Source organism: Chelonia mydas, chromosome 19 (assembly GCF_015237465.2).
Source record: "Chelonia mydas isolate rCheMyd1 chromosome 19, rCheMyd1.pri.v2, whole genome shotgun sequence".
Taxonomy (NCBI): Eukaryota; Metazoa; Chordata; order Testudines; family Cheloniidae; genus Chelonia; species Chelonia mydas.
The window spans coordinates 7,249,805-7,273,770 of record NC_051259.2 but is presented as its reverse complement, the minus strand read 5'-3'; the positions used below and the strand labels follow the sequence as shown (position 1 = coordinate 7,273,770).

General features: G+C 51.0%; 1 protein-coding gene across 24 annotated transcripts in view; it reads right to left on the bottom strand.

Annotated features, from left to right (window-relative positions):
- MACF1 (microtubule actin crosslinking factor 1) overlaps positions 1 to 23,966 on the bottom strand; it is a 252,980-nt gene that overhangs the window by 211,078 nt on the left and 17,936 nt on the right. The window contains exon 1 of one of the 24 annotated variants that reach the window (XM_043531980.1): positions 418 to 703. The exons of the other annotated variants lie outside the window; for them this stretch is intronic. Within the exon in view, the coding sequence (XP_043387915.1) occupies positions 418 to 583 (166 nt within the window). The 5' untranslated portion in view covers positions 584 to 703. Of the gene's footprint in view, positions 1 to 417; positions 704 to 23,966 lie in introns of those variants that run through there. 24 annotated transcript variants of the gene reach the window in all.

Sequence of the window (23,966 nt, the reverse complement as noted above, 5' to 3'; positions counted from 1 at the left end):
TGCTAACTAAGAATCAATACAAGAGACAGACGCAAGAAATAAGACAGGGTCATAGGCTGATGCACAGTAAGGCCTTTGCTTGCTTCCTATGGTAAGAGAATGCACAGCTGCCTTAAACAGAAGCCAGAAAGTCCCTGGTCTCCCAGGAGGACTGGCTTTCCCCAATGCATGACAGAGAGCAGGTGGCCCGACACGGCCAGGGACCCAGGGAATACACTAGAGCAGAACTCCTTACGCTCTGCTCCCCCTCCTACAATCCTGTTCATTAACTGTTTGTCTTCTATTCAGCCCCAAGAACACCGGTTGCGAACACCCCCTAGCCCTGCAAGTTAAAGGACGAGACAGTCAGACACTCAGTGGGTGCTGGTGCAGCTGCCTCTCCCCTTCTGCATGCCCAGCAGGGAGGTCTACAAATACCTTTCAGGTTGTTGAGCCCATCCAGGAACTTCCTGTACTTCTCCGCATTCATTGCCCTGCCGAGCCTGCCCCGCTTCAGCCGTGAGGAGTTGTGACCATAGCGCCACAATGCTGAGAAAGCAGAGACCCTGATTTGTCTCGGATCCTCCTCTTCTCTGCTCCGCATCCACAGCCAGTCACTCACCCAAGAATTGTACTTTGACCACCCTTCCGTAGTGATGTCACCGAAGAGCCTCACTGCATTAGGGCCCTTTGTGGTTTCTTATTTGATGAAGTGCATTAAAACCTCCCCAGACTAAGCCAGCCCCCTTTGTGCAAATTAGCCACGAAACTACAGACCAACCTTCTGCATGTAACTGGCTGGCTCTACCCCATCCACCTCTCTCTCTCCCCCTCCCACACACAGGCATTGGATTTCAAGGACCATTTGTATTGGAGATATTGCACACAAGAGCACAGCTGACTGATAAGTGGACTGGGGAGAAGTTTCTTTATTTTATTTTTTTATGTCTGTATGTATCTGTAAAAAGGAAAGCAAAATTCATGGGTGCAATGTCAAAGAGGAGGAGGAGGAGGGAGGGAATGCACTTATTAGTCAGAATACAGGGCTCCTGGGTTCTGTTGCAACCATTGGTCTTGCAGTCACTGGGAAAACCATGGGAAAGTCACTTTGGTTCTCAGTGATTCAATAAAATGGCAATAAGGACCCCTGGCTAACAGGGAGTAAGAATGACAAATGTTTATAAAGTGCTAAGAAAGAGTTGGATGTGAAGCGTGTCATCAAAGGGGCAAAGTATTGTAATAAAGAAGCACACTAAAAGCTTGCCAGTTGCTTATCTTCTCCTGTCTTGTGCCTTGTGGATGGAAATCCGATAAGGCCGCATCGCTAACCATATGCTTCAGGGAGATGCTCCCTCGTGCATGGATGGCGAAAGAGTTACAAAATCAAAAAGGAGATTTACTTGTTTTCGAAGAATTTTGGCAACAAATAATAGCCTGGAGTGATCTGAGTGGAATGCGACTGAGGGTAAGCTCTGGAGCGTGCCGCACGTTCCCCTTTCGTAACTCGACGCCTTCAGCAGAACAGAGGCCAGAGTGGAACTGAACAGGAGAAATGTGATCAAATATAAACTCAACCAAATGCAAAACAATCAAATGAAACCCACCCCGAGAGAGATGGAGAGAACAAACACGCGATCGTTTGCTGAAGAGCCCTGAAGCGCGGGGCAGAAGGAATGAGGTGGAATCAAAAAATCCATCCTATGCACCATAACTTCTCCCACTCCTTACTGGTCCCCTCATCTCCCCTTCTCCTACTCAGCCTTACACCTTCCTGCATGCAGCCCTGGCACTCAGAATAGGCTCCCACTCCTCCCTATCTCCTGCTCCTTCCAGAAAGTCTCTGAGTTAGTCTGTAAACTCTTCAGGGCAGGGACCTTGCCTGCTTACTCAGGCTGTAAATACCAAGTACCTCTGCAGAATTACACAATAACCAGCATTTCAGGACCTGGATGGACTGAGCTTTGCTCTGGCAGTTGATGCTGTCAGTGCCTCACCTCCTCGTTCATAGCCGCTGGTGCTGAAGGTTCGTGGATCACTGTACAGTAACAGACTATTTTTACACACTGAAATGAGTGGTGTCCAAGGCACTGGATGCTGGTTTGTCGCTTGCTTCATATTTCCTCCTAATTCCTTTCCAAAGGATTTTGTCAGATTAAATAACGGCGCAAACAGCTGTTGAGAGGTCCCGTTCTGGCGATTCTAGTTTTATCAACCACAAAACCCTTCTCTGAGATTACAGCCATCGATGACCCCTCTCCCATCTTTCCTCAAGCCACGCAAAGCAGGAGACACCTGAACAACTGCGTCAGAGAACAACGCACACACTCAGTGGCCGGCCCCAGGCCGCAGCATGCCTCCAAGCTGCCCCGTCGCTAGAGGACAGGATGAACCTGTAGAGCTGCCCCCTCTAGGGTGCCATACAAGAGACAGCTCCTGACAGGCACGGATAGCGTTGCTCCTGAAGACAAACCCGCGAGAATGACTCGAAGCAGCAGGGACAGCAGAGCAGGGACATTCCTTTCCGCCTGAACCGCTGTTATTCTTTAGCAACGCGCATGACGTGTGGATACCACGAGAGATGGGCACACGAACAAACACTGTAGATCAGAGGGGGCAAACTATGGCCTGCGGGCCACATTCGGCTCGCAGGACCCTCCCCTCTGGCCCCCCGAGCTCCCCTGCCAGGGAGCGGGGTCAGGACAGGCTTGCAGAGGAGCCAGCCCAACTCCCCCACCGCGTGGTGAGCGGGGCGGAGGCTACTCCTGGCCCCTCCCCGCCTCCCTCCTTCGCAGTCACGGTTCCCCCAGCACCAGGGCATCGTGGCTGCAGCTCCGGCTGGACGGCATGGCTACAGCGCCACCAGACCTGGTGCACCAGGGTGGTGCGGTCAGGGGGAGTTCGGGGGGGGGGGGGGGGGGAGAGGTGAGGAGCGGCGGTCAAGGGGCCTGGGCCCTGCTGCCAGGGACAGGGGCAGAGCAAACCCGGGTCCCCCTCCACCTCCAGCATGCTTGGCCCCTGTCCCCAGCAGCGAAGCCCAGACAGGGAGTGAACCCTGCCCGACTGCCAGGGAGAGAAGCCAAACACATAGGGAAAGGACTGAGCCCCCCTTTTCTCCCACCCCACAGGTAACATGGGGCAGGGAGAGCAGGGAGGGTTGGATAAGGGGCCGGGGGGACTCCAGGGGGGCAGTCTGGGGAGGGGAGCAGGGGAGATTGGATGGGGCGGGGGTCCCGGGGGTAGTCAGGGGGTGAGATTAGATGGGATACCTGTCCCCGGTGGATGGTCAGGGGGCAGAGAGCAGGGGTGTTTGGATAGGATACAGGAGTCCCAGGGGGCAGTCAGGGGTGGGGAGCTGGGGGGGGGTTTGGATGGAGGTGGGAGTTCTGGGGGGCTGGAATGGGGGCAGGGGCCAGGCCACGCCTTGCTGTTTGGGGAGGCATAGCCTCCCCCAGCCTTCCATACAATTTCTGTACCTGATGTGGCCCTAGGATCAAAAAGTTTGCTCACCCCTGCTGTAGATAGACAGATATTCAGAAGCTGCCCACAGTCGCAGAGGGCTCTCCTCAAAGTGAGAGACTCCAGGACCTCAATCTATTTAGCTCAACAAAGAGAAGGTTCAGGGGTGACTTGATCACAGTCTATAAATACTTGCCTGACGAACAAATATTTAATAATGGGCTCTTCTACCTAGCAGAGGAAGGTCTAGCACGATCCAATGGCTGGAAGTTGAAACTAGACTAATTCAGACTGGAAATAAGGCATAAATTTTTAACACTAAGAGTAATGAACCATTGGAACAATTTACCAAGGGTCATGGTGGATTCTCCATCACTGACAATTTTTAAAGCAAGCCTGGATGATTTTCTAAAAGCTCTGCCCTAGGAATTAATTTGGGAATGTTCTTTGGCCTGTGCTGTACAGGGGGTCAGACGAGATGATCCCAATGGTCCCTCCTGGCCTTAGAACGATGAAACTCCATACACCCCAGATCTGCAGCCCCCCCAGCAGGCCCCACAAGCATGACTGCTCCATCCCAGTTTATAACAGAAGCCAAAAAGATTGCAGGGCTAGTCTGGGTGAAAAGGGTCTGGCAAGTTAGCATTAACCCAGGGGGTACACCCTGAAAGCATCAGCCCCAGTGACTCACAAACCCAGGGCAGCAACCCCACGTGTCTCTCTGCAACACAAATCAGTAGGCAGGTCAGCACAGCACGTAGGGAAGGGGCTATTCATAGCAGACAGGACAGGGCATTGTGGGATCTAACCACAGAGCAGGTCGGGATGCTTCCTCCCCCTTAAAAGAACCTGTGTGGTATATTTCACTCTGAACAGTGAGCATAATGCACTGAGTTATTCAGGTTGGCACTGGAGTAAAATCATTTCCCTCTGGTACAAATTTTACCAACAGAGGAAAAGGCAGTGACAAAGCATCAGCATAGTAGAATAGAGGAATTCGTAGTGGAAGTTGGTCCCTGTCCTTCTGGCAGCCACAGCTCCAACAGGGATGGGATCAACTCGCCTCCCTCCTGCCCGCCCTCCTCAATCCACAACCCAGCTGGGATCACCACAGGCTCCCAAGCAGCCTAGGGAGAGACAGACACATGCAGACCATATCAGTTTCATTTGAAATGGAACAAATCCCGGAGGCCAGTTGCCACTTTCACCCCACAACAGCTGTTTGTCCAGGAACGGATGAGCCAAAATTGCTCCAGCGCCTCTAAAAACCACAGTGACAAAAGCAGGTGTTATGTTAACAGTCCATTTGTTCTACAACAATGATCCTTCCCCCCACCATTGTCTGGGGTGCAGGCAGGAATGTCATAGGGAGCAGATGGAGGGGTTGAATTACACCTTGTGCCCCTGGTCTGCTCAAGGGAAAGCAAGTTTGCAACATGGAGAGGAAGGCCCATCTCCCTCTGGGACTGGAAAGCAGAAGGGGGGGAGGGGGAGGCAAAACCATAACATCTCCAGTCTTCACAGCTAGCTTAGGAAATGTTTCTACAGATTCTCTAACAACGGGTTCTTTGTGAGAGTTTCTGCAGCTCACACCGGCCTGGTAGGCAGAGGCCAGCCCTGAACCTCTGACCCCCAGAAACATGGCTCAGCCACCAGCCCTGTAAATGCTTCACATTAATTCGTTATCCTTCCAAACTGTCCCAGTCTTAGCAGTCTCCCAGGCTTCAGAGGAGCACGTGCTTTCAGCAGGAGGCTGGCCTGGCAGCTTGGCTTACTGTTTTCAACACTAAACTTGATAACAGCACAGGCTTGTGATGTTTCGGTTTGCATTATTTGTGTGAAAGGTAAAGGAGCAGCCCTCTGACCTCTGGACACAGATTATTACTTGCACAGCAGTAGAACCATAGGAGTCACGGACACGGACCCCGTTGCGCTAGGCACTGTACGGACCCAGAACAAAACAGAGTCCAGGCAGGGATGCAGACAAGATACTGTCACATTTGGACAATGATTCCCAACTGCAAATGCACAGGCCCCTCCTTGACTTGCATCTCCCACTCAAAAGCTGGAGTAATCCATCCTCTCTTGGCACAAGCTACGAATGCAGCCTTTGACATCCCCTAATGTACAAGTTAATGCAAAGTTGTCCCTTGTGGGGTTTACATGCCTTCCTCTAGCTTCTGGTACTGGCCAGTGCTGGAGATGGGATTAGACAAGCCATTGGTGTGGCCCTGTATTGCAATTCTGATGCTCCTGCATGTGCAGGTCAGACAACTTGTCTGTACCACTCCCTCTACGCCTCCTTTGAACTGGGAAGAAGCAAACTGAACCCCACCCTCTTCCCCCAAAAATGTTACTTTTAGTCCAAAGACTGAGGGAGGCTCACAGAAACCACAGCCCAGGATCAGGGCGACACAGATTTTAAGATCTGCTGCACAGTGAGGGAAGCTGCCCTCACACAGGGATTGATTTATTGATCTGCAGCGGTAAGGGACGGAATTAATTCATGTTCATGAGAGAAAGCAGACCTGAGCGCTCGCGAGTGGCCATGTGGAACAGGGAATAGAGCAACTGCTCCAGGCTCCATGCAGCCAGTGACACGTAATTTACCCCCCTTTCCACCAGGACATAGTGAATTTATACCACAAAAGCATTGAACAAAGCCAGCAGAGGTGCCTAAGGCACACAATACTCGGATACAGTCATAACTACTGAAATACAGCAGCCTCGGCCCTGTCCCCCTAACCTTCAGTGACACCCTCCTCCCATTCTCCCTCCAGGAGGCCCTCAGCTCCCGGCAACATTCCTCCATTGCCTCTAGGCAGAGGAAGGAGGAAAAATAAGTTATTTCAAGAAGCCAAGTTACCACTAAAAATAGAACAATGGAATTTTCCTCGGCAAGGCTGCTTCTTACTAACAAACTTGCTTCATTACAATAAAGAAGGAAACTGAGATGTGACAGCACAGACGGGCTGGTGGGCAGGGGGAAAAAAAGAGACAAGACAGGAGGCGCACAGTCTCCCAGGATTCCTCAGACCCTGCTCAGATGCCCTCATTTCCATATGCAGATTGGATCTAAACCTCAACACCACCCCTCAAAAAAACGCCGCTCCCCGGAGGTTTGGGATGCCATCCAACCTATTATCCCAATGCCACCAGCAGGCTACATGCGGAAGCTGCGACTTAAATCCAGTAAGCGCCCAAAGCTCTCCAGAACCAACAGGGGAATATCCCGTTTTATTCATTTCCATTCTGTCCCCGCCTCCCGACCAAGAGAGATTAGAACACAACCAGATGTGGTAGCAAATGAGGGAAGCAGAGGGCTAGTTACCTACAACGACAATTATTGACCTAGAGGGAGAAAGAAACTTGGCTGAGTTCTTTGCTTTTATTGATGACCCGAACCAGGACGAGGCTACCACAGTGACTGGTGCCCTCAGCCCGCTTTTCTCCTGGGCCCTGTTGAACACTTTAACGTTGTGCCCCGCGGAATGATAAAAAGTAACTCTAAACGTTCCAGCGTGGCTTCACTTTCCCCTCCTCTCCCTGCTCACAAACACTCGACTGTAACAGGAAAATAGGTCAGTGACTTGCAGAGCAGCTGGTGAGAGTGCTCCTGCTCAGCCCGGGTCCTCAGGCTCCAACAGGTCGGGGAGGGGGAAGGCAAAATATCGCCTAGGAGACCTAAAGCAAGGAACGAGCCCAGTGCAAGCAGCACCCAGACTTGCGCAGTTCCAAACAGGTGACGCCGAGAGGCCAGATGGCAGGTTTCCATCCACCACTTGGGTTCAGGTCTCGCATCTTCATCTCCTGAAGAGTTCTAAGCCCATTTTCACAAAGACCAGAGGGAACCCTGCTAGCTAAAACCCATAGATCCGTGTCATTACCCCTCTCGTTCAGCATTTGCTCCCTCACTCCAGATGGAGCAATGAAATGCACAACTGCTGTCTGCAGGAACTTGGGGCTCGGAAGAGAGCTAGATGGTTGTGACTTAGTCTGGACGGGACGAAGACCACATTGGAGGAGACAAAGTTGGCAGAACTTAAACCAGCACCCAATTCAGGGAGTGCGACTGCCGTTTACAAGAGAGACAAGGTGGGGGAGGTAACATCTAGACCCCTGTGCGGATACAAAATTTGTATCCGCATCCAATCTGCAATCCGCAAAACATGGTCCGCAGCTATCCAGCGGATTTCCACAGATTTGCAGGGCTCTCGTAATATATTTTATTGGACCAACTTCTGTTGGAGAGAGAGACAAGCTTGGTCCAATAAAAGATATTACCTCACCCACTTTTTCTCTCTAACATCCTGGGACTGACACAGCTATGACAACTCTGCATAATTACATGCATGCAACTTAGGCTAGTTATTAGACTCTGCGCTACCCATAAGCTTCCAGGTGCAATTCAAGGTGTTGGTGTTAACCCATAAAGCCCCACACCCTCTGGGAGAGGTTTGTGTAGGAGACGCCCATCGCCCTGGGCCATATGGCTGCAGCCAGCAGATATGCTCAAACTGGAGCTCCCTTCTTATGAACAGGAGGGAGCTGCTGATCAGGCATTCTCCATGAGGCTCCCTCAGCTCTCGATCTCACACCTTCTGCTGGTCTTACTGAGCAGGGTTAGTCAACATGACGGGGCGGAGGATGGCCACGGCTGTTCCACACGAGAGCTCCCACCACTGGGTCTGACCAGCTGGTGGGAGACACACACACACACACCCCCGTACCTCCCCCAGTTCTGCTCAGGAGGCCCATGCACAGAGGGAGCAGTTGACCTAGCTGAAGTCACGCAGCGGCTCCAGCAGGGTGAGTGAATAAGTTAGCGCCGAGTGCAAACTCAAAGCGCGTCACAACCGTGCTCGGGCAAAACCGTGTCCAAAAACAGCTTGAAACAGCACGAGTAGGAACAGGACTTCCATGGCCACAGGGAGGGGTGGGGTGCTAGGAGACAGCTCAGCTATGAGGATACATGAGTAGGGGGAAAGGGATGGGAACTGAACTTCTTCCCTCCCCAATCCTTTATGGGGGTGCAAGAGGACAGTGCTGGACTCTTCCCCACTCCTTACTCTGCCCTCACACTTCCCAGCCATGCCGGGACACCCCAGTTCTCTGAGACGGTTCAAACAACTCATCCGGAGCATTTAAGTCACTTTCCGTGAGCTGTGTTTGTGCCTTCCCGTCTGAGTGAAAGGTTGTTTGCGCCCATCTGGTCCAGAAAGGGTTAACGGAGCATGCCTGAAGCCTGCCAGATCCCATTCATAAGCACAAACTCCAAGGGAGCGACTGAAATTCCAGGGCTGGGAGAGATTGCTCCAGCTGCCCTTGGAAAGCTGCGGCCGATTCCGCGCAGAGGATATCATGGCCTGCTCAGCGTCCCATGTGTAACCGTCTGAGAGGCTGGAAGGGGAGAGATGAGAAGAAATGAGAAGGGAGCCTGTAGACTTCTGGAATAGCTACTGTACATCCAGCTGTCTGCCCGCCTGCGGAATCCCAAGATCTCCCAGCCCGACAACTGCCCTCCGCAGCAAGAATCAAAAGCATCTAAAACAGCCGGTGAGGATGAAATATCCCAACCCGCTGATATTGGCTCCAACGGAGCCACCTGCAATAATCCCCTGAGTGATCACAACTATCTTGAATCCACTGACCTTGCTCAACAGGCGACACTTGGAAGCAGCCTCGGTGCTATGGATCTCCAGAGCCCCACCAAAGTTACTTTTAAGGGTCGGGATACGGGAGCAAGGATGGATTTAACCCATTAGTCACTTCCCTGACTTAGCACCAATGACATTGTCACCAGAGTGACACAGCTCCTGGGGAAAGGCTCAGAGTAAGCATGCTGCAGAGGGCTTCCTCTGAACCTAGGGCAGAGATACGCAACCCCCAGAGCAGCAAGGGAAGCCTGAGCCTTGTCTACATGAGGAGGGTATAGTCATAGTGGTATAGTTGGACCCGCAAAACCTTCTAGCACGAACACCGCTGTGCCGGCGTGAAGGGGTTTATACTGGTACAGCTGATCAATTATGTTGGTTCCTCTAACTGGTGTAAGCACAGTTATAATGGCATAATAGCGTCTACACCAGGGTTTCTACTGACCTAGCTGTGGCAGTAAAATAAATCACGCCCCTAACCAACATAGATCCAAGTGTGGACCAGGTCCTAGACTACACTAGAGAAGATTTGTTGGTATAGCTGCACCAGCATAGCTATACGGCCCCAGTGTCGCATCTGAGGCTGGAAGGGGTGGAGGGGAGAGGAGCGGAAAAAGGTTGTACCAATATAGCTATCCCGACAAATCCTCCTAGTGTAGGTACCACCTGTACTGGTAAAAGCATGCTACCGATGGTTTAGCTTCTACCGATTCCCTGAATGAAGCAAGCTACAGCAGCCAAAGCACTTTTATGCCAGTATAAATTGTGTCTACATTAAGGCTTTGGCTGGTACAGAAACGCTGTATATAAAAAAAAAAATCATTTCACTAACTGCACTGGCACAAGATTCTGACACCGACCTGGCCTGCGGGTCTTGCAGACGGAGGAGGAAGCAGCAGAACCAGCTTGAGAAGGAGGGTGGGGAAGTGAAAGAAAAGGAGACTCGCCTCTGGGGCGGAGGGGGGAGCATGAGCCTGTGAACAGACCTGGACTGGGACTCAGGAAATCTGGATTCTAGTCCCAGCTCTGTCACGGACCCTGCGCAAGTCACTTCCCTGTCTGGGCTTCTGCATTTGCCCTCTATGAAAGGGGGCAAGCAATACTGATATCACTTCCCTTCCTTTGTAAAAAACCCCTTTCAGGTCTGTGGCTGAAGGAAAAAACTCCCTCTTCTCACTTGCACCTGGTTCAGACTCTAGGCAGCGGGGAAGGGAGGCATGCTGAGTTTGGGAGAGGTTAGTAGAAGCTCAGATGGGGAGGGGGACGGGGTAGGGAAGAATAGGGCAAACCCAGCCCTGGGGAGGAGGGAAGAGACAGAGGGATGGAGAGAGAAGTAGCTCAGAACAGAGAGGCTCTCTCAGGCTCTGCTCTTGACCCCAGTGCAGTGACCGCCAGTATAAACCCGTCCTGCCCCACAGGCCTTTGCACTTTGCTGTGTGCGAAGAATTTGGGAACGAGACCGTTTGGTCGCAGCCACACTCAGGCCCTGCCAAGGCAGAGCGGATTGTGCTGCTAACAGACAGCCCATGGAACTCCAGTCCGCTAACCCCACAAACACACCGTACCACAGCCAAAGCGGGCCACAAATCATCAGCCCACAGGAGATGGAGCAGGGCCACGGCTAGTATTTCCTCATTTCGTCTTCCCTGGTCTCACTCCTGTCACAGACACACAGGCAGCAAAGGAACAAGCCAGGACGAGAACTTCTTAAATATTCATTAGAGAGTCATTCAATATGCCACTAAACTTACCATCTAGCCCCTTAGGTTCACTAATGAGAGAACTCCAGACAAACAGGAGGAAAGCGGTAGAGACGCGAGGTGAGAAGCAAAGGCAGTGGAAGGGGGAATCGATGCAGGAAGGTGCTCACCCAACGGGCCCAGCATGCTTTACCAACATTGCTGACACATGCGACATAACCCTCGCAGGTGGACATTCGACCCATTTTGTAGATGGGGAAACTGAGGCAGAGACAGGTGCTGTGACTTGCTCAAGATCATACAGCCAGTCAGTGGCAGAGTTGGCACAACCCAGAGGTCCCCTGCTGTTCACTTTAAGCGCCAGCATCTCTCTCCATTGTGCAATGCAGCACATTGATACATTCCAGTGACCCTGAACTCTGCTTGCAGTGTCAGAGGGGCAGGAAGTGCCAACGGGAATAAAGCTCCACAAGGTATATTTCACAGGTGCCAAGCTGCCCCAGAAAGTGGAGGAGCAGAGAGGTGTATAAGAAAGCCCCCTTGTAGGCATGGCCAGACCCTGAAGGTCTCTAGCAGGGCATTCTAAGTTCATTGGAGGGAAACAGAATCAACTAGGAAATGGAAAAACAGCTACATTTCATACACAGAAAAAATTAATTATGCCTCCTAAGTGACACAGCCCAGAATGAGCTGATCAGGGTCTCTGACAAGTAGAGGAAATTACAGGGCAGATATGAACTCAAGGGACTGTATAAAATCCATATAAAATCCTCGCTCATTAGGACACAGAAAAAAACAGAAGCCAGCCTCACCCCAAAACCCACATCCCCTGCACGTGCTGCCAACTCACTCATGTCCCCGCAGCTTGTGTCCACAGATCCAAGCTCTCCATCCCCAACGTCAGAGCCCACCACAGTTCTGTGTCTACCTGCATCTCTGCACTAGTTTCCTCCCATCTGCTTCCTCAGTCTCTCCTTCTACCATTCTCGGCTTCACACCTTCTAGCCCTTATGCTTGGAACAGCCGCTCACTTATCATCTGCCAAACATTCCCCCTTTCTCCTTCAAATCCATCTTAAAACCCTTCTGCCCAGAAGTCCTTTTCTCCTTGCTCCTCTCTCCATACCCTTCCTACCTATAGTTAGCTAAAAGAAAAGGAGGACTTGTGGCACTTCGTTAGTCTCTAAGGTGCCACAAGTCCTCCTTTTCTTTTTACGGATACAGACTAACACGGCTGCTACTCTGAAACCTATAGTTAGCTAGTGGCCAATTAAGCTTAGACTGAAACTTCTTTGGTACAGGGAACAGGCCTAACTTCACATTTTGCAGAGTGCCTTGTAAGTCTGCAGGAAGATGTAACCTATGCCAGGAATCCAAAGGCTGGAAGGAATTCACATACAAAAAACAACAAACTTTTATTAAAGTGGAGTGGAAGTTCCCAGTTGATTAACACAAACATTTGCCCTGCTCAGCAAGTGCTCAATGGGTGCCTGATGGAGAGAACAGTCTCCCTAGGTCTTTCTCTTTAGGGGTTTCTCTCTTTATGGGTTCAGCCTTTAGAACGGCTCTGAATGCTGGCAACAATCCCAGCCCACCAGACAAGCATGGACAACTCTAGGAGTCAGAGCAGCAGTCTTTCAGCAATGCCCAGAGACAATCATCTGGAACCAAAGAGAGCTCAGGGTCAGTTCCTAAAAAACCCAGTGAACTCAGCAAGCCCAGCTCCCCAAGATCAAAGGATAATGTTTTTGCAGGTAGAATGATTCAGAAGGAGAGAGATGAAGGGAAACAAATCTGAGGGCTAGCGCAAATGTTGCTCTGTATCCTCCCTATTCCAGAGCCAAATGTGCACCATGTGGGCTGGAGTTGACATGATCCCATCAGGACAGAGACACAAGTTAGCTCTGCCCAAACACCCACCACAATGTGCATTGTTTATAGGAGAGGTACAGTACTGAACAATGACTGCTCCCAAGGAGCTCCCCCCAACCCACCTTCAGCAGGTGCAAACCAGGAAGAATTCCCACAAGAGGTCTCATAACCCCTACATTAGAAAAGCCAAACCTTCTAGCATCAGCAGCTCTAGTTCCAGAGACAATGGAGAACACGTGGACTGTGTGTTCCCCAGAACTATTCCCCCCCACCCCAAAAAGAACAGCTCGGATGTCTCAGTAACCTGGCACTTGCAATAAGTAATAAGGCGGTATTACTATTTAGCACTTCTCAATCCAAACAGCTGCCTTGCTCTGAGAGGTAGCGAAGTTTTAGGCCCACTTTACAGATGGGGAAACCGAGGCTCTCAAGGCCACACAGTGACAGAACTCCGACTAGAACCGAGGCATCCTGACTCTTAATGCCTCGCTCAGACCACATGCATCTCCTACGCTATGTGCTGCCACGTTGAGGACAGCAGTTTACCAAAAAAGTCTCATGCTCCCTGAACTGCTGGCCATGCAGAGTGCGCTCAGCTCCCTGCAGAGAATGAAAGCCTGGTACTGCTGCACTGGTGACCCCCCTTCTTGCTGAATGGGAAGTGACCGAGTGGGGTCCAGAGAAAGCTACCCTGAGGCCTTTAGGCTGGAGTATGTTATGGAGTGAAAATGCTGCTGACACACAGGCCCATGGGCTCTGCAACAGTAGAAGCAGGTGGCAATCACTGAGGAAGCCGATATTCCCTCTGCAGCAGGGAAGAGTCTGCTCTGCCTCTCACCACACCCTCCAGATCCCACTGACAGCCCAGGAACCGGGCAGCTGATGCACCCCGCACCATCTCCCCGCTGAATAATCACACAGGACAAAAGCAGCAGTGGCTGGTGCAATTTTGCTGCAGGTGGGAAAGGCACGAACAACCTGTCGCTGGTAGGAAAGAAGCTGGTTTTCTCTGGCCAGCCTGCGCGTCTCACAATGCCTCACGTTTAGGTCACTGTACAGCATAGCTTTTCTAAGGCTCTCAGCCCAAGACACCTTCAAGAGGGCTCTTCACAAGTGCCAAACTCAGCAGGATAGGCTGTAACCAGTCCTGGTAATTACAGCTCCCGCTGCCACCCCCACCCTGTTCCGCTCCCAGCAAGTCTCCTTCCTCCACCCCAAGGTGTGCAACGTACACTATCATTACACCAACCGCTGCCTCTCTTTACCGAGCACCCCGCCCTGACCGGCAGCCAGCGATTGCCTCACCAGCCTTGGAAAGCTCAGCTGGCATATGACAGGATCCGCTCCCCGCTGCAGAACTTCAGGAGGCAGCCCCGTGCCAAATGAAGCAAACAAAGTGCGCTGTGGAGAGGAGCCTGAGAGGCAGTTAGAAATGTTTAGAGGCAGAGCAGACAGACCGAGCAGAGGGGTTGATCTCATATTAAATGAAAGGAGACAGGTCCCCATCGAGCATGTCCAGGAAAAGCACAAAACTTGTGCACCAGTGTCCACTGGGGCAGCCAAGAAACACTGCCCAGGTAATGCCCAGCGCAGGCAGACACACCCCTCGCCCCAATGCGCCATTTACAAGCAATCCTGAGGGGAGAACCGGCTGCAGAAAAGGCTTTGTTAACCCCTACACTGAAGCGTACCCCAGGTGCTGCTTTCACGTGTGTTTCCTGGGGAATATTAACCAGGATGCTAGAAAGAAAGAGACAGACAGAAAAAGAAAGTCTAAGCTTTATTTCAGAAAATCACTGGACTCAGTATTGGACCATTTGCAACGGACCAGGCACAAGCAATTCCCTGTAATCATCCTCTGTCAAAGACATTTGACTGATGGAAAACAAAGCCAGGCCAATCACTAATCTTCCCCCACAGAGCTGGGCACCATCGCCCTGTACACCTCCCCCACCCCACCCCAAGCCTGGCATTCACAGAATACATCTACATGGGGATTCATCTTCCTCCTGGAACAGAGGCCTGTTTTATCCAGCTTCCTCAATTCTCCACATGACAACATCCCCAGCAACCCTTGCGCCAGCACCTGCTTTGCTAACAGGGCCCTAAATGGCTGTAAGGGGAATTGCCCAGTTCAGGTTAAACCGGCACCACATTGTAGTCACAAGGTAATTTATTACAGCACTAGGTTCAATGGTTTAACCTCCGGCAGGACCCAGCAACTCTGAGGCTCCTTTCAAATGAAAGCTCCGAAGAACCTAGTTGCCCGGAGAAGGGCAGTAATGATTTACTGAAGGTCTCTTACAATCCATGTGTTATTCTCCTTCCACATTCTTTACTTGTTGCTTTGTCTCTTTAACCCACTCTCCCTCCACCTCCCTTTAAAGCCGCCCTCCCCCCCCACCTTGCTCTCAGACAGGTGGGACTTGAAAATTGAAGGCCCTGGCAGGTATAACAGACACAGAACATCTCAATAACATTTCAGCCTCGCTAGTTTAACTCTACTCAGAAAGGGGGGTGGAGAGAGCAGAGCGTCCCTAAAATTTGCAGCCGAACAGCTGTGGGCAACGAATGACGCGATCCCAACAGACACGCTGCTTTTTGAGGAAGTTACTCGATTCTTCTTAAGCAACCCGAGTTGCTCAAATCAGTGTTGGTACAGTGATTTGTCAGCCATCCTGACTGCTGCTTTCAGGGACTTAAGCTGCTGCCTTGTTCCTAGAGAATGGTTCGTTGCTGAGGGACTCATCATTCCCTTTGCCACAATGCACTGCTTAGAGTGAAGCCTTCCCTCACTTCCAATAAGCAACCCGCTTGCCATATCCCCCCGGATTTCCAATCCAATTTTGTCCAGTCTTTACTCAAGACCCACTTCACCCTTCCTCCTCCCCCCAAGTTCTCATAGGTAGCTGCTTACGACGGACTTCGCTATAACCCGCCAAAGCCAACAGGAAAGCCCATGTTTGATGACCTCACTGCAGTCAGACACACCTGCTCCAGTTTGTAAATCTTTCGGCACTCAAAGCCTGGGAATGCAAGTCGTGGCTCAGGTGCTCTGGTATGCAGCTCCGGCTGAGCTCAGAGGTGGGGTGTGTGAATCCCAACCCTATTGCCTCACAACACATTCAGAGGCACTAATCAGCTGGAGCAGAATTGAGACGCACAGCAGATTAGCTTGCAGACCTGGGAGAAAGAGTTTGAAAAGGGGGTTGCACCTAAGGGATGGAGCACGTCATCTTTCGGCAGGTGCCAAAGGAAAAATGAGGGACAAGCTTCAGAGGACCAGTCATGCATGGACAGAGGGGATTTTACTGGGGCTGCCAAGGAGCATTATATTAACCCCAGCAGCCAGAAAGTTGCTTACTGCATTGAGTATATTTTTTTTGGCTGCAATTTCCTCCCCTAATCCTGCACTCCTGTCCCTGGCCCATGCTTGCCTGCGCTCTATGGCACAGCAGCTTGCACTTGTGTTGGCAGGGAACACTGCCCCATACAGGAACCCAGCTGGGCAGCAGTAGAGACCCACTCAGGTGCATGCCGCCACTCACCAGGGTAATCAGATACCCTCATGACCCTGGAGAGGGGATCCAAAAGCCTCCTCAGAACAGGGGAGGCCGCCAAAGCTTTCACAACACTGGGGGTACAACAGGGCTAATGCCTCTTTCCAAAGAGCCCTGTTCATGAAACCCGCTGGGATTCCTGCGGACAAAAATTATGCTGGCCACAGTAAGTGGAACTGGTTTAACAGGGTCCCATCCCTCTTCCTTTTAACACCATTGTTCTCACACTGACCTCTGTTCAGGCCAGCACTGGTGCCTGCTCAGATTTTGCAGTGTGCCAACATTTACGGCAAAACTGGGATGAGCCTCCTTAAACTGCATCCCACACAGAGAAGAGAGGTCTCAAAGTTCTACTCCATGTGCTCCTGAGAAGGCTGCGGATGGAAACTGAAATCTCCTGCTGCAGCCACAAGCTGGAGTTATCCATTTTAGATATTTATACAGCACCTATCACTGTGGTATCAAAACAATCGAGTTATAAGCACTTGCAGGAGTCAACAAAGAGATTCTTTTCATGCTCGCCTCTTAAGAGAGGCTGGAGTGATTTCTTCATCATGTTGGCTTGTCTTGGTATCTCCAGGGCAGCCTAAACAGAGCTGACCAAATGTGACTAGCTTGTGAGGAGAATGGTCAGAAACTAGCAGATTTGAGGCATCAAAGATCTCCACATTACCCTGAAGTGTAGGATGAAGAGGAAAGGCCCAGATGAGAAGTCACACACACATACCCCTTTTTAGGTGGTGTAGCACTGTGACAAAACTCAACAGGACAAGCCATTTCTAAACACTTTGGTTGCCAGCTATCTATTAAATCAGCCACTGAAGAGAGATCAAAGATTTTTTGAATCACCTACTGGCAACGCACCTTCCACTCCCAGCATGAGTCATGCCACGTCTATCTGCCTCAGAATCTAAACCTGCTGTCTGAGCAAAGGGAGGCAAACAGGTTCACCATGGCCACTGTGAAGGCACCTGATATGAAGACCAAACACACAGACATGACGTGAGTCAGTGGGTCTCAGTCCAGCTTCTAGAGAACACACTAACCACCTCAACTGGCAGCAATCGGACTGAACAGGTCCTGGAGAGTGGACACTGCTTTGGCCCCCTCGAGGTGATCTCTGCAGATCAGGGTTGAGACACCTGGGTGAGGCAACGTGAAAGTAACCAACTCCCACTACTGCCCGGAATTGTACCAGTTCTGTGGCTAAAGCCAGACCTGCAGGCTTTAGGGCTGACAATCAGGCACTTTTCACCAGGCCTAAATATATTTTCTCTCTCTCTCTCACACACACACACACACTCACACACAGTAAAAAGAACAATAGGATAAACTGTGTCTAGAGACATCAGAACTCAGGGGACGTGATCCCCCCTTAGACAGGTGGTCATTATACTGGGAAGGCAGCAGGAACCTGGGGAGGCAAGGCAGGGTGGATCCCCGTCACGAGAACAAACCACAACAGTTATTGCCTTGCCCAAAACAAACAAGAGTAAAACAGCGTCTTCCACAGACGCCTCAAGTTCCATCCTGAGTAAAAATAAAAGCCGCACATAGGCTCACACCCCAGCACAAGTTGCTGTGACCCCTGATTCAAACAGCCTGGGCCACACAGCCATACCAGGGTCACGCAAAATCTCAAAGCCACTGCATCCTTCTGAAGTCCCTCAGTCCGCTGCCCCTCCATGCTGGAACATAGTCACTCGCGTAATTCTGGGCTGCAGGCGGATACCAAGGCCAACAGGAGGTGTGGATTTAAAGGAAGGGGCTAGACAATTTTGTGACGCACGCAGAGCATTGCACATCTGTCCGCTCTACCTAAGGAGATAGGTCTTTCTCTGAAGCATCAGGCAGTGCTTGCTACTGGGGGACAGGGTACTGGACTCGAGGAGGCAAGGTCTGATCTGTTATAGCAAATCCCCTACCACGGTTACTGTCGGGAAAGCATGGCTGACCCTACCCCTATCGGGGTAGGGGCATGCAATACAGCTGCTGCAACTGTTCCTGCAGGAGGAGAGGCATGTTCAAAACAGGGTCTCAACACACCTACTAAGGCGGGGGAAGGGGGAGAGATTTCAGCTCAGTCTTCAACACTCAGCAGCTGGGAAAACCACCACTCCCCATCCAGGAGAGGGGAGCCATTGCCACATGGCCAGCCCACTCCTGCAGGCTCCAGAGAATACTCACAACCAAGACAGTCCTTTCATCACCAGGAAGGGACTGTGTTTATCTTTGCAGGACAAAATAATCACTACTACAGCTATTCCAGAGTCAGGAGACGGCTGCCCTCCCCCTAGTCCAGACTGGAGGAGCTGAGTGACCCATCCACCTCGACAGAGAGGCATCAAAATCCAAATGCCCTGGTCCTGCAGTGTCAAGGCAAGACCCCAGCACAGGGTTCTCTCTCTCATAGCTGATTTATGGGTGTCAAGAGGGCCACCTACAGAGTAGGGCAGCAGCCCATTGGAAAGAATGCTCGAGCACCAGGAGAGAGGCCGGCTGAGGCTAAGGGCCTTAGGCATTGCTCAGTGTCTATAAAACGTATATATTGCTCCTCCAGTATCAGCCAGCGCAATCCCTTCCCCAGGGAGGCAGTACCGGGCATTGCAGCCCCTAATGTTGAAGGGTCCTTACTGGAACAATCTGCCTCCCCTTGGAGGGATCCCCACGTCACAGGGGGACTACCACTGCCCGACAAAGCAGCCAGGGAGAAGGGAGGTTAGGCGACTGAGGTGACCATGTCATCACCTCTCATACCAGTCCAAACAGCTGTAATTAAAGCATCAACGCACCGCGGGCAAAGATCAGCCTCACTGACCTTCCTAGCAGAGGGCATTCCAGAGCTCCTTCCAGTCGATGGCAGAGCAGTTCTACAGAGCCGCCCGGGGTAACTGGGAGCAATGCAAGTGAAAAACCAATGTACGCCTGCCACAGAACAGAGACCACACAGCATCGAATATACCATGGAAAGAAATGGCCTCCCTGGGAACAGAGGGCTAGGAACCCACAAATGCTAATCCTGACTCCAACACAGATTCATTCTGTGGGCCTTGGGCAAGTCACTTGCCCCGTCTGCCTCAGTTTCCCCATCTGTAAAGTGGGGCTAATGATAGTTACCTCCAAGGTACGATTTAGTGTAGATTAATTAGCTAATATTTAAAATGCTTGGAACAGGAAAAGCACCGTATACATGCTAATGATGTTTAATGCTGTGTGGTACAACGTATGCAATAACATGAATCATGACTCTCTGGGCCAACCTGGGACTGTAACTAACGGTTTTGCATTTGCAGCACTTTCCTTCACAATGCACCACTTCTCTTCATTTCTTCAAACATCTAACTGAGAGTTAAGCACGGGAACAGGTGACCGAGGGAGGTTGTGGAATCTCTGCCCCTGAAGGTTGTTAAGCATGGGTTTACTCCTAAGGGCATTCTATGTCAAAAAATAAAAAATTCTGTGCCAAAATATCAAAAAATTCTGCGCACAATATTGTAAAATTCTGCAAGTTTTATTTGTCAATAAATAAATGCAGAGGCTCCAGCATGGCAGTGCATGAACGTGGGAGATCACCCTGCAGCCTCCCCATCCTGGGGACATGGACTCAGTGGTGAGGCTGCACCTGACCCTGACTCTGCATAAGGTCTGGGCCTGCCCCAGCCCCAGAAACACCCTGGGGCCCTGCCCCTCTGTGCCAGGTGCACCAGGTGTGGGACAGGCAGGCTCAACCAAACAGGATCCAAGTGTGGAGGGGATCAGTGAGGGGGGATCCAGGTGTGGGACAAGAGGATTCTGTGTGGGACAATCTGGGTGCAGGCAGTTCAGTGGGGAGCCTCGGTGTTGGGGGATCTGGACGCCCAGAGGCTCGTTGTGGGGTTTCCAGGTGCAGGGGCACTGGGACACTTCAGGGGCTTCCAAGTGAAAGCTGTCGGGGGTCAGCAGAGGGGCCTGGGCGAGGGAGTCTCAGCAGGGGGGTCTGGTTGCTGGGTGAGTGGGGCTTGGTGGGGTGGGGGTCTGGGTGCAGCTAATTGGGGTCAGTGGCATGGGGGTCTGGATGGTGCAGGGCTCATCAGAGTGGGGGTTTGAGTGCAGGGAGCTCAATGTGGGGTGGTCTGGGTGCAAGGGTAGGGGTCCGGAGGTAGGGCGTCTGGGCACAGGGGACTCCAGATGCAGGGGTTGAGGTTCAATGGGATGGGGTTTGGGTATGAAGGGCGAGGGGGGTTCTCAGTGTACGGGGTGATGTCTGGGTATGGGAGATCTGGATGCACGGGGGTTGGGCGGATGGGGGCACAGCTGAGGAGCAATGAGGGCTGGAAGCAGGGGATGATGCTGAGCTTCATGCAACTGGGGGAGGTTTCTGGGAGTGGGACTGACACAGACCCAGCCACTCCTTCCGAGGGAAGAGGAAGTCCCATCCTCTCCTGCTTCTAGACCAGCCAGGATTAGCAGCTGATCCTGGCTCAGGGTAGGAGCCACTGTCTGGGATGTCCCCAGCCCTACGGTGATTTACCTCTCCACCAGCTGCCTGAAACTATGTACCTGCGCAGCTAGGGAGTGGTGCGTGACTGCTCTTGCAACTTACCTGTCAGAAAGTCATTTTTCTGCGGGGAAGCAAACAAATCTGCGGCGGACATGAATTCTGCACACATGCAGTGGTGCAGAATTCCCCCAGGAGTATGGTTTAGACTCTGTTAGAGGTGGTCTAGGTATACCTAATCTTGTCTCAGTGTGAGGATAATGGACTATAGGACCTCTTGAGATCCCTTCCAACCTTACATTTCTAGGATTCCATGATAACATTTTGGTATCAAAGTCCCATCTCCTCCTTCCAACATGACTCTGATTTTGAATCAGAACACAGAACCCACTCTGCTCTGCACTCATACATTTGTGTTGCATTACCTCGAATAGCTCATTGCTGGCTGGTCTCCGCAGACACTGCCTAGCACACGTGCATAATATTTTATTATTCATCAGCAGAAAGTTGGCCAAAACTTCCCTTTTCTCTAGAAACTACCTCTCTGGTTTTCTATGCCATTTCAGAGTCATGGCATCAGCATCCAAAGGGAGTAACTCAGGGACAAAGAGCTACCTAACTACTACATCTCTCAATGCCTTGGCTCAGAAGTGTGACACATGGAGCTCTGTAAAGCCGCTCAGAGCTACTTGCATCATTATCACGGACACATGGCCTGCAGAAGCTACACGGCCCAGCATGTGATGCTCCATCTTGATGTGGGTAGCCAAGCAATGAGACAAAGGTGGCTGAAATCTGCCCCACTCTGTGCATATTAGGTGCGGTCCTGGGGCTCCTGAGAAATCACCCATGCAGCTCTCAGTTGGACAATGTATTCGCACCTCTAGGTTAGGCAAGTCACACACCCCTCAGTATCATGCGGACTTTTAACTGGTGTGAGTCTAGGGGCTTTTGTTCTCAATTATGGCCACCCTGGGCTATTCCTCAGATGGCCGAGACCTTTGGGACCATTCTAGTAGAGGGTGACTGGCTTCAAAAGTGCAGCTCTGAATTCAGAGCCCTGGGATGCCAGCACACAAGAGGACTAAAGCAATGGGAACAGCTTGGTACCATACACAACACAGCAGGGTGGAACTTGGGCCTTGCCATCATCTGCCAGTCATTTCCCCTCCTTAACACTCCCACCCGTCATGCTGCAGGCTAACCACCCTTGCCGATTAGTCATCAGAATACCTTTAGTTCACACCTCCACTCAATCAAACATTTCCCCCAGTACTGTATGGACACCACCACCCACGGCAGACCAGGAATCAAACAAAAGCAGGTTAAAGCGGTGCAGGCCACTGACCCAGCATGGCTTTGACTCGACTGACTTGACACACAGCGCAAATCACGTCACCTTCCATCAGCCATGCTCACAGACTAATGCCTTGTCGTGTAAACTAGATTTTTAGCCACTGGTGCAAACCCCTAGCGAAAAAGTATTGCACGCTGGAGTAGCATAATTACGAGGGAAGCAAAAACCCAGTGCCAACAATGCCTAGATCTGTCCATCTGAGCTCTTTTCATCAGTCTACAATGAAAGGCATGAAAAGTAACAGATCACAGAAACTGCACTCTGATGGACCCAAACTACCCAGATAAAGGCAAGGTTTGTAAATGGGACAAAAGCACCTGAAACGTCCGTCCCAGGGAAGGTACACGCACATAGGGACCCTTTGTACTCCAGATCTCACTGCACCCAGACCTGCCCAGTCTTGCTCCTTGAATGGAAGGTGCCGTGGTTAAGATTAATTTTAATAGCAGTTTTTAAAGTACCTCACTGTTATTATGAAAGATTTCTCCGAGTGATTCAACCAGGCATTTACATTCTCACGCAGGCTGTCAACTTGAACAATGTCAGGTGTCCTTCCTCCCTGCCCTCCAAGGAGAAGGATCACTGCCACTGAACCATGGGGTCAATTGCACCCAGACAAAACGAAAGCCCAGGGGGGTCAGAGCCTGTTCATTGACTCTGTGGAACTATAATCTCATCAACTGCTCCACCCTGCAGGCCAGATGACACACAACAACCTCAAATATGCTCTAGAATCGTCCACTCTCAAACATTCACGTTCTCAATTCACATTTAATTGAGAATTCTCCACTGGAGGAAGGGGCTAGTGGAAAACTGGTTCTGGACAGGAGAAGCTGAATTGTTTATCACAAAATGGGGGGGGGGGGGAGGGGAGAATAAATGGAAAGAAGTGAGAGAACAGGCCCTATGACTCTCCAGTGAGAATGTAACATTCTCTTGCCCAGCCCCCACAGCCAAGCAATGAATGCCATGCTGAAAAAAGGCCATTTTACAGTTTAAACATTAATTTCCCTTCATTGAGCAGGCATCATAAACAGGTTTATTCCCACATGGAATCAGTCACTTTCTACACTGACAATTCCTGCCGAGGTAGCTATTGGCTTTCATTAGCCAGCAAGCCAACCACACTAGCCTAAGTGGGGCTTTCATCTTTGCCAGGAAAGTCTCAAATGTCCACTAAATAGAGCAATTTACAGTTTGAGCATGAAAGCTAACTAATGGGGTGCGGGTGAGCAATTGCCCATCCCTGGATTATCAACCTTCACTAGTAGGTCTGAGTCAGACTAGAGCAGGCAAAGTAGCCTTGTGATTTTACTTTCCTTTTGCGACATAATAGCGTGTACAAAGTGGTATGGATTTATTCAACTTAAAGTCAAGACTCTGTGGGTCTAGTCCCAGATCTGCCACTGGCTCTCTGCAACACTGAACAAGTTATCTGGGCCTCAGTTTCTCTACCTAACAAGCAGTTTACTGCATTTACCTCACTGCGGTTACAGGGGTTAACTAATGAATACGTGCAATGCACTGAAATCTTCAGATTCCATTATTAGACACCTTTCTGGGAGGATACTCCCAGACGCTGTACAAGGCTTTTATTCCCAGAGCCCGGTTAAGCATAGACACTGGAGCTGCGTTTTCCTCACCTCTGGAATTTCTGAATGGCACCCCTTGAATCAGAGGACTGGAGAATCAATTATATCCCAGTCTCAGCATGCAAAGAGGAAACGGAAGCGTATGCTGTTAGTGCCTGGCTCCTTTGGACAGGACAGTCCCCGTTTCAAGAGACTTGGCTGCGAAACTTACAAAACAGAAACACTGTGATAGGAGCCCTGTGGGGCAGAAATCTGGGCTCACAGACAAGTCTATCTCTGCGGGGAAAAATAAAAACGCGCACAACAAGGAGGCCGACGAT